The sequence below is a fragment of the Strongylocentrotus purpuratus genome, unplaced genomic scaffold (assembly GCF_000002235.5).
Source record: "Strongylocentrotus purpuratus isolate Spur 01 unplaced genomic scaffold, Spur_5.0 spur5_scaffold_2, whole genome shotgun sequence".
In the NCBI taxonomy this organism is placed as follows: domain Eukaryota; kingdom Metazoa; phylum Echinodermata; class Echinoidea; order Camarodonta; family Strongylocentrotidae; genus Strongylocentrotus; species Strongylocentrotus purpuratus.
In genome coordinates, this window is record NW_022145605.1 from 2,323,622 (window position 1) to 2,336,262 (window position 12,641).

At 36.5% G+C, this 12,641-nt stretch overlaps 1 protein-coding gene across 1 annotated transcript in view; it reads right to left on the reverse strand.

Annotated features, from left to right (window-relative positions):
• Positions 1–1,003: 1,003 nt before the first annotated feature.
• LOC585727 (myotubularin-related protein 4) overlaps positions 1,004–12,641 on the reverse strand; it is a 42,224-nt gene continuing 30,586 nt past the window's right edge. The window contains exons 9-16 of the mRNA XM_785543.5: positions 12,412–12,534; positions 11,867–11,981; positions 10,793–10,988; positions 10,151–10,336; positions 9,272–9,442; positions 7,462–8,907; positions 6,868–7,061; positions 1,004–6,356 (exon numbers count right to left, since the gene is read on the reverse strand). Coding sequence (XP_790636.4) covers positions 6,176–6,356; positions 6,868–7,061; positions 7,462–8,907; positions 9,272–9,442; positions 10,151–10,336; positions 10,793–10,988; positions 11,867–11,981; positions 12,412–12,534 — 2,612 coding nt within the window. The 3' untranslated portion in view covers positions 1,004–6,175. The remainder of the gene's footprint in view (positions 6,357–6,867; positions 7,062–7,461; positions 8,908–9,271; positions 9,443–10,150; positions 10,337–10,792; positions 10,989–11,866; positions 11,982–12,411; positions 12,535–12,641) is intronic.

Consider the following 12,641-nt stretch of genomic DNA (forward strand, 5'->3'; position numbering starts at 1 on the left):
TGAACATGTCTCCAACTCCTTCTTGCCCTCTGACTCTCTCTCTCTCTCTCTCTCTCTCTCTCTCTCCTCATCCCCTTCTTTACCATTGAGTCTGTACAGAGTGAACATTCAGGAATCAATTTTCAGCTTTATCTGTTGTTTCCTTGTTAAAGTAGTTATAAAAGCCAGAAGGGCTTTACATCCTACTTTTTGCACCGAGTTCCTAACCGTCTCTGTAAAGACTGAATATCTTCAATGGGTATGTAAACAAAATGTGTACTCCTCTCTTTTGAAACTTAAAGGGATTGGGCAACTTTGTCTCAATTCTGAAACAAAATCCTGGATTTAGCTCATGCTGCAATGATAATTGTAAACCTTTAGGTCAGTCAGGAACCCAATGACTTTTACAAGCCGATTGCATGTCTTATTATCAAGATATTTATGATTGGAAATCAACATTACAAAATTTGTTTTCCTAATGGTTTTCATAACACTAAAGTCTTTTGGGGAAAATGAGTATGGTAAAACCGGTCACTCAAAGATTTTTCCTTTTTTGAGGCACTTCATGATCATCTTGAAGCGCAATACTTGTAAGGCTTCAATATTACAGACCACATACACTGATAACACCTAGGGCCATGCATCTCAGATTTAACAAAGTTAAACGATACCTTTAAAGAAGAGTTTAAAGATTCTCAACCCCTATACCGGTACCTATGCAACATTTACTCTAGTTTTTATTTGTCAAAGATATCAAATTGCAGCCAGTACCTGGGTTGCAGTTGGGGCTTTAGGCAAGGTTTGGGTCTAGGATTAAAGTTATGAATGCTGTTAGTGTGGTAGAGTAGGAAATGGAGCAATGCCACCAAAGCATGTGCTCAAAGACTGATCACATACCTTTATTCCTCAAATTATCAATTTTAAATTGAAGTAAGTACTTGTGATGCTTTTGGTATTCATCACTTGTTAATCCATACACTACCAGACAATAAACCAATAGAAAATCTAGAGAGAATCTTAATCATTTCAACATATTTGCTATTTCGCTTCATACTTTTTATTAACAGAAAATTTGAATATGGATAATACACATTTAATATTCTTATATCAATCTTACATACATACATACATTTACATACAGGTGAAAAACAAAATTTAAAAATAATTGTACACTGCTAAATCTGTCTTTAATTTCAAAAGAAACCATAATATATATATAGATCAATATTTATGCATTTTATGCATAAAAAGCTGAAAAGGTAAGCCTTTATTTTTGTCAAAATTGCTAATATCCCCAGGAATAACAACAAGTGTATATTCAAATGTTTTAAAGTTTTTGCTCTGCAAGAAGATACCATTGTTTCTTTGTGAAAACGAAAATGAAACATTGCTATAAATTTAGACTAGCATACATAATAACAAGCATGGAGAAATATGGATGCTATCAATAACAAAGAAATCCTTTGATCAAATCAAATTTACCTGTTTAGGTACTACATATGTATAAAGTCCCTTGTAAACAAAGATGGTCATCCATCATCAAATACTTATTTTCTTATAGCAATTTAGCAGATACATGTTTTGCACAAAATAAAATTTGATATTTTACCAAAGATCAGAAATTTCCCTAATATTACGTACAATGTTCACAAAATAACAAAGCTACTTTTGCAAAAGAATGTTTATCTCTGGATATATCTAAAACTGCAGTTATACAATGGAACAAATGTCTGTTATGGCTAAAAAAAAAAAAAAAAAAATTCTTAATGTAACAATATGCTTAGGTATTCTACAATATGTCTCTAATCGCAACCATAAATGAGGTTGTGTATAAAACTCTTAAGAAAAACATTGCAAACAAAATTTGGGAGATTGTCTGATATGTGGAAATAACGTTCAAGTTTCAAAACACAATATTTTCATAAATCATGAATAGTAAGTTGAATAAGGTCACAAAATAGGTGAAAAATGAGATTTTGATGTATTAGATACTGAAAACAAAATGGAATTTAAATATTTAAAAAGGAAATATTTATGTCTAGCAATTAAAAGTTCACAATAAGACACATTTTATCCTCGAAGAATACAATGCTCAAGACAACAATGGACTGGAAGAATGTGACCACACAAACAACATGCTCCAAATAGACGACAGTGGAGCATCTTGACTTGCTGTCAAACCAGAATAATGTGTGAATTGTAAATAGCTACTTTTGCAGAGAGGAGCTTTCGTGAATTGCAAAAACTCAGTTGTGTCACTTGTCATTCTATTACTTTGCGGTATGCAGGTTTAAAAATCAGAACCCCTCGCGAAAGTTTATAACATGCAAAGGATTCTGTTTTTTCAGTAGTTGTTTATTTTTTCCTAAAAAATTTCAAATGTACAGCAGAAGGATGTTTATAGTGGCAGAGCTTTTATACATGAAGTAAGTTCTTTTAAAACCTGGCTGTCCTTTGAGAGCCATGCATTAATTACCTCAAAAAACACAAGACAGAAACAAAAATAAGGTAAATACAATATGAAAGATAATCAATAGGTCATGAGAAATCTAAATAAATTATTTACTGAGAGCTGAGGAAATGCAATACTTGCAATTTAATAAAAAGAATAGAGTCCAATATAGGAATTATCCATTTGCATGTGAACAGGTTTACTAAATTAACAGAAGATTGTTTAATTACCATGACAAATACAATTGTAATTTATTCGCACAATCACAATATATTCATGGGATGATTATCAAACAAGAACAAATAATATTAAATTAACACTTGTTTACAAATCTCTAACATTTACAATTAAATGAATCTTGGGGCATATATCACATAATTTTATAAACAGGTTAAGCAAATCAACGCTTTAATTACAATTGTTATAGCAACACACTGTAAATAACAAAGAAAATAAATCTTTTTATACTACGGTCTTTCCATACAGTATTAAATTGCTCTGCTTAAAAGAGTCCATGGGATATTATAAGAGTAGGAAACGATTACATTACGGCTAATTCACACACAGATATTTAATGATATATGAATTCATAGATAATACCAGGAGCTGCTATTGGTAATATCACATTGTAGAATAGATACCATAGACATGGGTATAGATAGGCCTTTCAGTATATAAGAATATACATGCATATCATAATATATATCACCTTTTCATTTAAGGTTACATTGCAGTTGATATGAGAACTCTGGGAGAAATGGGAATATCAATTTTGACTATGATACATTAGCATTCCATCACTTGGCCAGTATATATTACAGTATAGATTATCAGTACCTTCAAGTTTCTTGGTCTTAATAGCAATTTTTATTTCTCATTCGCTTTTTGACCCAGTCTGATCGAAGCAGTGTGATCAAGCAGAAACGAAACACTAGGTTAGAAGATATTAATGTAAGATGGAGGCGAGTGTTTGTGAATGTTTTTGTGGGGGGAGAGAGGGCTGTATCCTACACAGATCTTTAATCAGAGAAGATGCAATCTTTGTACAATCACAGTCAAAACTGCTTTAGTGACCACCCTTCTACAAAGACCAAATTTTGTGTTTTCCTTGAAAATATTTTCTCTTTGAAACATGTACTAAAGGAACCTGTCTACAAAGACCACCTGTCTACAACGACCATTTTTTATGTCTCCCTTGGGCGGTCGCTATAGACAGGTTTGACTGTACCTGCTTCCTGAAAATGAAATTAATTTGATGTGCATTGCTATGCCAACAGCTGCAAATGAAGTAATACCGTTTGTATATATAATACATGCACATAATACAAGATGTAAAAAGTGTACTTTGTCGAGTTTCCAAATTTAACCATATTCTATACAAGATTCCTTGTTTTGTTTCTAGAGTAGAGGGTATCAAGTACAAGCTTCTACCAGTGCATCCGTGCAGAGGAGGGGTTAGACGTGTTTAAAACATTTACTTCATTTCTGCTTGTGGATTGGCAGTTTTATTTAGGAGAGATGGCTTATGTGATGAATATAGTGAGGTAACCACTTTCCATAAGAACTGATAAATATCCAGCAAACTTCTGTGATAACTGAAAAACAGATTAATACCATCACATACCATCGGCTGAGGGCTAGAGGGGAGTTAATTCAATGTAAAGCGCCATGAGTTTCAACCCTCCTGGCTCTCAACAGACAACACATACATGTTAGAATATTAGACAAATTATAGGACAAATTCTTTATAAATATTTCCAGGTTTGTATCATGGTTTTAACTATTTTGCGCATAATATGTAAAGATTAAATAGATACATGTTTTCATTTGACTAGTCCACACACTGCATTAATGTAAGCTATTTTAAACGGATTATCGATTTTTATGATTTATGTATCAAAATCATCCACTACATGTATATACTACATTTCTACAACAACAAATACATAAAGACAGACAGACTTCTTGACCCTACGTGCTAATTCTTCAAAATTAGTGTGATAAATTATAATTTTTGTTCCCCTTCAAAATGAACATTTAGTTAGAATATTTCAGATATATCTTAGAATTTTTTAAATGATGATGAAGGGTGGCATTTTCTTGGCATAAAATCATTTATTTCACTATCACATAATTACAGGATTGATCTTACAATTTACTTGGTTTACATGTAACAATTCCTAAAAGGTCAGTATTTTTTAAAGTTAATCAACAATAAAAACTCATCACTCTAATTTGGCTAAGTTTTTTTTATGGATAGGATCACAACTAACTAGTTATCTTGAATACTATTTTAATTCTGTGTATCTATAGTTTTATACCCAAAATACAGAGCACTTTCTGCATTATTATTCCAAATATATACTAGAATAGAATCTTTCTACATTTGTATAAACTTACATCTCCTCTGCCATGCCTAACATCTATAGAGCATTTTGTTTACGCTTCAGTATTCACTTATCTTCCTCATTTGCCAAAAGGTCCAACTAGAGTAATTGATAAGCATTAATATAATGCCAACAATCTAAATAAAGGCACTTTTCATTTGCACAAATGCAGCTCAATATCTAGTTTTTAACTACCTGCCTACACAAGATTGAAGATTTCTTAGACTGCGTTTACACAAGCATATTTAGTTCTAATTCATAAAATGTCTATCTTTTGATAAATGAGAAAGTAAGCAAAATAAGAGTTTGTGGGGTGAAGGGATGGAGAAGTAGGTCATGGACTGCTCATTCTGATTTTGATCTGTATCACCAATCTCGTTCAGTTTTTCATTTTCATTTTACATGCTTTGGAAATGATTATAATATCACATGTTATTTCGTTCAGTAATGAATGGGTAAAACGTTGGGGAAAAGAGGTTTATATATTACTTTTATGAGAGTATTTACAAACACTTTTAATACTTTTGAAGATTAAAGTGGGGAAAACAGAAAGGTGCATACATCATTACATGCTGCTCATTACACCAAGCTAACTCGCATGACTTTAACATATCTCAATAGCTATAACCATTGTACTCTGAACTTAAGTTTCATACAGATTTATATATCAGGATACTGTAACAGAAGTAAAAGGGAACATTCCTACAAGGATGTTATTAAGAGTCAGAAATTACGTTCGTCCCTTTCTCCTCTCATAATTTGTCATATCCATAGTGCATTGAAAGATAGTTGTATCACGTGCATGATGGGTATGTACACGCAAGTGCGTGCATAGGTTCAATCGCGTAGCTCCAAATAGTTCCAATCCGCGTATAATATCTACTAGAGGGAACTATTTAGCTCTCCACCGAATGGCTGACCAATCAGAAGTGACTAACACTGGCGCAACTATCTCTAAATCAACTAGCTATGGTCATTAAATGGCAACCCTCTTGTGCTACAGAGAAACCAGCCCAACACTTCCACATCGTATCATTCCATTTATAAATTTCAAATAGTCAATGGTGTGGAGAAGAGAAGGAGGGCGTTCACAAGGTTTGACATGATATCCCCTATACCTCATGCCAAGTCATTACCCATAAGATACAATTCCTAGAACTTTGGCGAATGAGAAACATGGGCCACAAGTAAGATACATTTTCAAAAACAACTTTACATCTTAGGTAATACCTTATATATGAAATGCACTTGAAATATACATCTTCTATACTTCTATTCCATCTTTGATAAACATCTGAATAACATATTGCATCCTAGGAAAAGTGCAAACATTCCTGACTACCTAGTGACAGATGCATCAACCGTCGCGTACTGTGCCCATCTGTCTGCTGCCCTCTAGTGCGTGTTCGTGTCTATGAAGGTCGACCTCTAGGCGTTGATGACAAGGCTGGCAGACCCTCTGTGGTTGGTAGAGCTGTTCTCTTGGGATCGCTATGAAGAAGTTACTGCAGGTAGCACAGAAGATCTGACCACAGTTCCTGCAAGTCAATGAGGAGAGAGAGAGACAAACAGTCAGGCTCAAAGATTCAAGAAGCATTACGGACTAGGTGTACTTCTCTCCTAGTAATTGACCCATCTCAAATGTACAAAAACGCATGTTGGGTTAAGGTAAAGCTTTTGAATAATTGTTTGCCTCAGGGTAAGGGTCCATAGCAACATTTTGAAGGATAAATTACACTTCAGAATTTTTGGAGTTTGAAAGTAACTAAGTTCAGAACCCTTGTAAATTTAGGTCCTGGTATATACAAGAAAATAAAGTTAGCATTGGCCTCACGGCAAAGCAACTGGGATTTTTTTTAATCATTGAATCATAAAAAGCTAAAAATTCTGTGTTATTTCAAATAAAAAGCCCATGTTTTGTTTGTTTGCTTGTTTTATTTGAAGAAAGATGATAAATCTGTACAAATGGAAACATGCACAACAATCCGCCTGTTTCAACCATGATTAAGTTCCTCTCATTTCCCTTTTCCTGTAGTGTAGTATACTTACCGGCAGTGGTGTTTTCTGACGACTAGATTGAATCTGCTATTGCACAATGAGCAGTGACTGACAGCATGATCTGGGATCCAGAGAGTTCGACTGGTATCACCCTCATCTATCTGCTCCCAGGATACATCTGATCTGATGGAGTTACAGCGTGAATGGGACCGCTCTTCATCTTCAGGGTTCAGGAGATTACAGTTCTGCAGATATGAACAAAATTACAGAAAAATGATTAACTATGATGAAATAGAAAAGCAGATGATAAACCTATCTCCTGCATTCTTATGATATGTTTTATTCTAAAAGGGTATTAATCTCCATAGGGCTCAAATAAGGCAATCATAACTTGGAGAACACCCCCCTCTCCCTAAAGTGACGTGTACTTCAACCAAGAAACCACAATGAAACATTTCTTCAATATCCCAATAATTATTCTTCCCTTTGTAGTGCATAGTCATACAATTTTCAAGCTATTTTTAGATGAATAACATGTATCTGCTATGTAATAAGGACTATAATGAACCAAATTCATGATCACTTTCAGATGCAAATTTCAAGGAGAGTTCAGGAAAAAATATTTGGTATCATGCACAATCTTACCTCTAACTCGTCTAATGCACAAGCCAGGGCAGGACTGCATTCTTCATTGGCGACCCGCAATCTTTCAATGATAGCCAGTAAGATCTGCTCCCTCTGTCTCATGGCCTCCATCTTGCTCTGCTGCTCCTGCAGGATTCCTAGCATCCTACGCTGCCTGGGATCCTTGATGCACGTCAGTCCATCCATGTCCAGGTGACGACCAAGCTTCAACTGCCTCTGGGAATCCCCTAAGGCATCACCACCCATTGCATCCAAGCCGTTGCTATTGCTGCAGCTGGATGTCCTACTCAAGCATGTAGAGAAAGATGGCTCTGACCCCACAGCAGCTGACTGGGAGATGTGATTGCTATGTCCATTAGAAAGGCTACCCCCTGAGGATAATTTGCTAAGATGTTTCGCTAGAGGTGTAATGTCCCCATCATCCGATGATGGCAAGTATGGAATGTGATGTTCAGTCGGGAGAGGTACACTTGGAGATTTCTTAACCGGGTACCCAACGTGAGAATTACTAATGTCACTAGTGCTAGTACTGATACTAGAGCTTTGAAACAGCAATCCTTTCAACATTGCTGCATGTCCATTTAACATTTCTCCATTGGGAGTGCTTTCACCATTTGATTCAACAGGAGAATTATCAAATCCATTGCAATCCCCTGGACCCATCAGAACCTTGGGATCACCATCTTTTAAATGTGCAGGAGATGGGTCTTCTGTGACAGTTTCTGTTGAACTCTCCATGTGCACATCCAAAATGTGCTTCGATCTCGCTGACTTTCTGGGAGTTGAGCACATAGGACTACCTTCCGGACACTCTTTTTCAAAGTTCTCATCGGTATGACCATTAGTCAAGCCATTACTCAACCTGACATCATGACCATTGGAGATCTGCACCTCACCCTCATTTGTCTGTTGCCGTTCACATTCTTCTGAGGAACCATCAACACCGTTAGTCAGTGGCGCTTCTGAGCCACTACTCTCTTCTTCTGCTTCATAGCCATTTGAGAGCCCTTCCTCTTCCTCTTCATTTTCACTTCCATCTTCCTCAGTATGTCCATTTGTGATTGGTTCATCCTGATCGTCCTTGGGATCCTGATCTTCCCTCTGATCCAGTGGCAGCGGTGGGATCATGCGAGTCTTAGGGGATGTCCCCAGCGTGGACTCCATCTTGAGATCACTCAGGTTAGGATCACTTGAAGTCCTTGTCAACCCCTGCGTGTCACCTCCTATGTTACCACGACTTGGCTCCTCCTCGCTCACTGACTTGTGAATGTTGTCAAAAGACCGAGTTCTTGAGAGCTTGGGGCTTTCTGCAGGGTTGACACCTGACTGGGATGCTTGCTGCACAGGGGCAGGACCTGAATCCTCACAGATACTGTGAGATGTCTCTGACAGGTATACTGCAATCCACAGGTCAAGTTCCCTGATGTTACATGTTGGGTACAATACCTATTCAAGAAAAATAAAGAAAAAAACATTATCTACTATAATCATCAATTCACATGTTATTTTAGTCTTACTTGAATACATCCATCAGCATGATTTATTTTTCACCTAAAACGGTGACCTCTATGCTTTCCTAATATTTCATCAAGGTCCTACTAATTCTGTTTTACATTAAAAAAAAAAATTCAATAAAAATTAATACAAATATGCAATAAATAGAATACAATACATGTAATAAACTTATTTGGTACTGCAGTTTTCACTTTCCTTTCTGAATATTGAGAAAATTACTTCTTTTTTTACTTCATATTTTGATGTTAAATAAATGGATTAAAAACATTGAGTACATAGATTTCCAGTTACTGACCTTGTATGTCTTTGGATCATAGAGGAAGTTCCTGTACTTGTTACCCTCTACGACGATGAGAGACCAGACTGAGCAGGTCCGCTCCTTGATTGAGTTCTTGAGTCTAGCTTTGAGACTGTTACACAGAAATGTCCCAAACAGGCAAGAGTAGGTGTGCTGAACAAGTTTCACCTGCAAAAAGGAATATAAAATATCATGAAATTCAAAGTGGGTGGAGGTTCGACCACGACTTACCAGAAATAATTTCTTAAATACAGCATCAAGGTACTGTACTGCTTATTGATCTACAATCACTCTCATGTCATGTAGATATGTAATGTCAAGTGGATACGTCAACCGATTGTTGATCACAAGGTCCGCAGTTCGAGTCCCGCCGTGGCACTAATGTCCTTTGGCAAGACATTGATCTATATTTACCACACTCAACCCAGGTGATGTTAATGGGTACCTGGCAGGAATTAATTCCTTGAAATACTAGAGCGCCGTAATGGCAGCCGTGCTTAAGTCAGGGTTATAATCTCCCTCTGCGCCTCAAAATAGTTTACTAGATAGATGGCGCATAACAAATGCTGTAGTATTATCATTACCTCATACATGCCAACATTTGAAAATCAGAAATCTGTACAAATTATGCTATTTTCAAAAAAAAGAGGAACAATCCTAACTCTCCTATTCAATACTACAGACAAATTTGTACAGGAAGAGGAACACCTGCATTAAAATGATAATTATCTTCTCCCAAAAAGAGGAATGTTCCTCTTTAATCTGAACAGTTGGCATGTATGTTACCTTCTTTCTCCCATCTATACAACATACTTGTAGTTTGGTTAAATCAAATGAAACAAGACATACGGAGAGGGAGGTCTCTGGGATACATACCAGGAATGTCTCGTTGAATTCAAACGCTGTAGGATACTGCCTCAGAAGCTGATGAATACAGTCAAGCCACTGGAGGAACACTGGACATCTCTCATTGGCATCGTCTTGACCTGGACGATGACCGCATCGATCAGCAAACTTGTGACCAAAGTCAAGCCACTCCCGCTCAACAAGAGCTTGGAAACCCTACAGGAATAAGGACATAATATAGTAAGTAAATGTTTGCAATTCCTTTAACTGAATTAGTTGTTTCTTGAAAAACGGTAAAATATATACACACCCTTTTAGGGACATTTGTGTGAAGAAAAACACCACTGAAACATTGGTTTGTAATTTGTCCTTCATAATTTTTTCACAGGTATCTATAGAACTCAACAAGGAAATTAGTGAAAAAATGTTACTCCAATCCTTTATGAGGAACTAGGTCTTTAAGAAAAGCCTTTCCCCGATATAAGAGATATCAATGATGCTACTAACCTTTAATACTACTTTCATGATGATTAAAAACATACAAGATTTTTATAAAATATAACTTGCTCTGCTGCTAACTAAAACTGGTTTTACAGAATGTATTTAAAATCTAAGCAAGAGGTTGGTCGATTCCAAAGATTTAATGATCAGTTGCTACTACTGATTTCTTACCTGCATGGTCCTGTAGTAAGGGTCAAGCATGATCTCTGCCAGGGCTACAATCTGAGGCGTCCTATCCCAACCATCTGAGCAATGGACGATAACAGGTCGTGCTTCCTGATCAACGGCAGTGACCACCTTGATGGCTGCCTTGAGAAGCATGGACAGGTTCTGAAGCCATTTGGTCGCCTCAAGGTTGGATAACCACCTATAACGATTTAAAAAAAAATATATTCATCTTGGCACTCGTCAAGCACAAGTAAGATATTACGCCAACGGGGGTTCTGTACTTAACCAGAAGAAGAAAAAGTAATTAAAAACTGGACTGAGTTCAGAACATCAGTGGCATAGGGCATGTATGGGTGCTATTTACAGTGGTCTTGGCAGATAATTAATTATCTTTGGTATAAATTAAGTGAACTGGCCTTACATTATCCAAGGGGTGGTTTGGGAAGACCAAATAACCGATCCAAGTTGAAAGGATGCTTACACATTTATTACGTTAAAGGTAAAGACCAGTTTTGGAAACGCCCCCCTCTCAAAATATGAAATGGAAGCTCTTATTACCAACCATGTGAAAGAATATGTTTTGACTAAGACTCGATAATACAAATTTTGCTGAGAAACCGCCTACTAATTGATATATTTGGTAAATTATTATATCTATTTGGACCTGATAGATATAACGCATGTGTCACGCACGTGTGGGGTTAGCCCCATATACATCTTTCTGTGTACAGTGCTTTTAGCTTTATCAAGACTGGGCCAAATTTCTTATCATTTTGATGATACCAGAACCTTGCAGTACACACCAATATTTATATGCTAGATGATCAACCTTTTCCACAACGTTTCTTTCACAATGCAATCGCATGACCATAACTGGTCTTTATTTTAAGGGTAATTCACTTTTGGGGGGGTAAGTCATTTTTTGAATCCCTTACACTTTGTTTGAACTCTGTGTTATGTACTGACAAGCTATTATAAGAGCCCATCAGAGAGGGACACCGGTGCTATACAAGAAGCCATCATCATGATGTCTCATTGTCAAACATGAATGGCAATCACAGAGTTGGGCTAACTTACGTGGTTTGATCCAGGCTATTGTTGCTACAGAGTGCATGAACAGTGTTGAAACTCTTCCTGACGGAGTGTATGTTGGCCAGACCCATGAACTCTATGTCACAACAGGTGTAGTACTCTAAAAAAAAAGAGAAAGAAAATAAGAACAATCAAAGATATGGTTCCAAAAAACAATGTCAGCATTTGAATTCATGTAGCTCATTTCAACTTTCTCTACATAATCAGCCACATATATAAATCATTTCAACATTATTTCAGTATGTCATGACGCTTAACTTGTGTTACAATGCATGTGTCCTGTTCATTGGAATTCAAGCCTGCATACGATGCAAAGCTATCTCTACTCACGCATGGATATTATTCACCTGTTTAGGTGTATGGCAAAATCTATTATCACTTTATTAAAAAAGTGAATGTGAAAATAAGCAAAAGGTGCCTTTTTTCTGAGCAAAAAGTGATGGGAAATAGTTAGGATAATGTTCCAAGACCAGTGCTTTCGTTTCTTTGCTTCTGTCTCCTGTTTGTTAATTCTGAAAGTTTGCTTTTACCTGGGTATTCACAGCCCCCTCCCTTTGCCCTGTTTGCAAAGGCTGCTGCATAGGACCTGGCATCTATGATCAGAATCGTCTTGGATTGGTTGCTATGTTCATACTCTCCTCTCCTCGTCTCATCTATAATGAACAAAACAAAACAAAAGCAATTTAGAGATTTATCTTACATCTCTTTCTATGGCAAAAAAATATCTGCGAGAACAGACTGTGGGCCTGCAGGTCGTTTC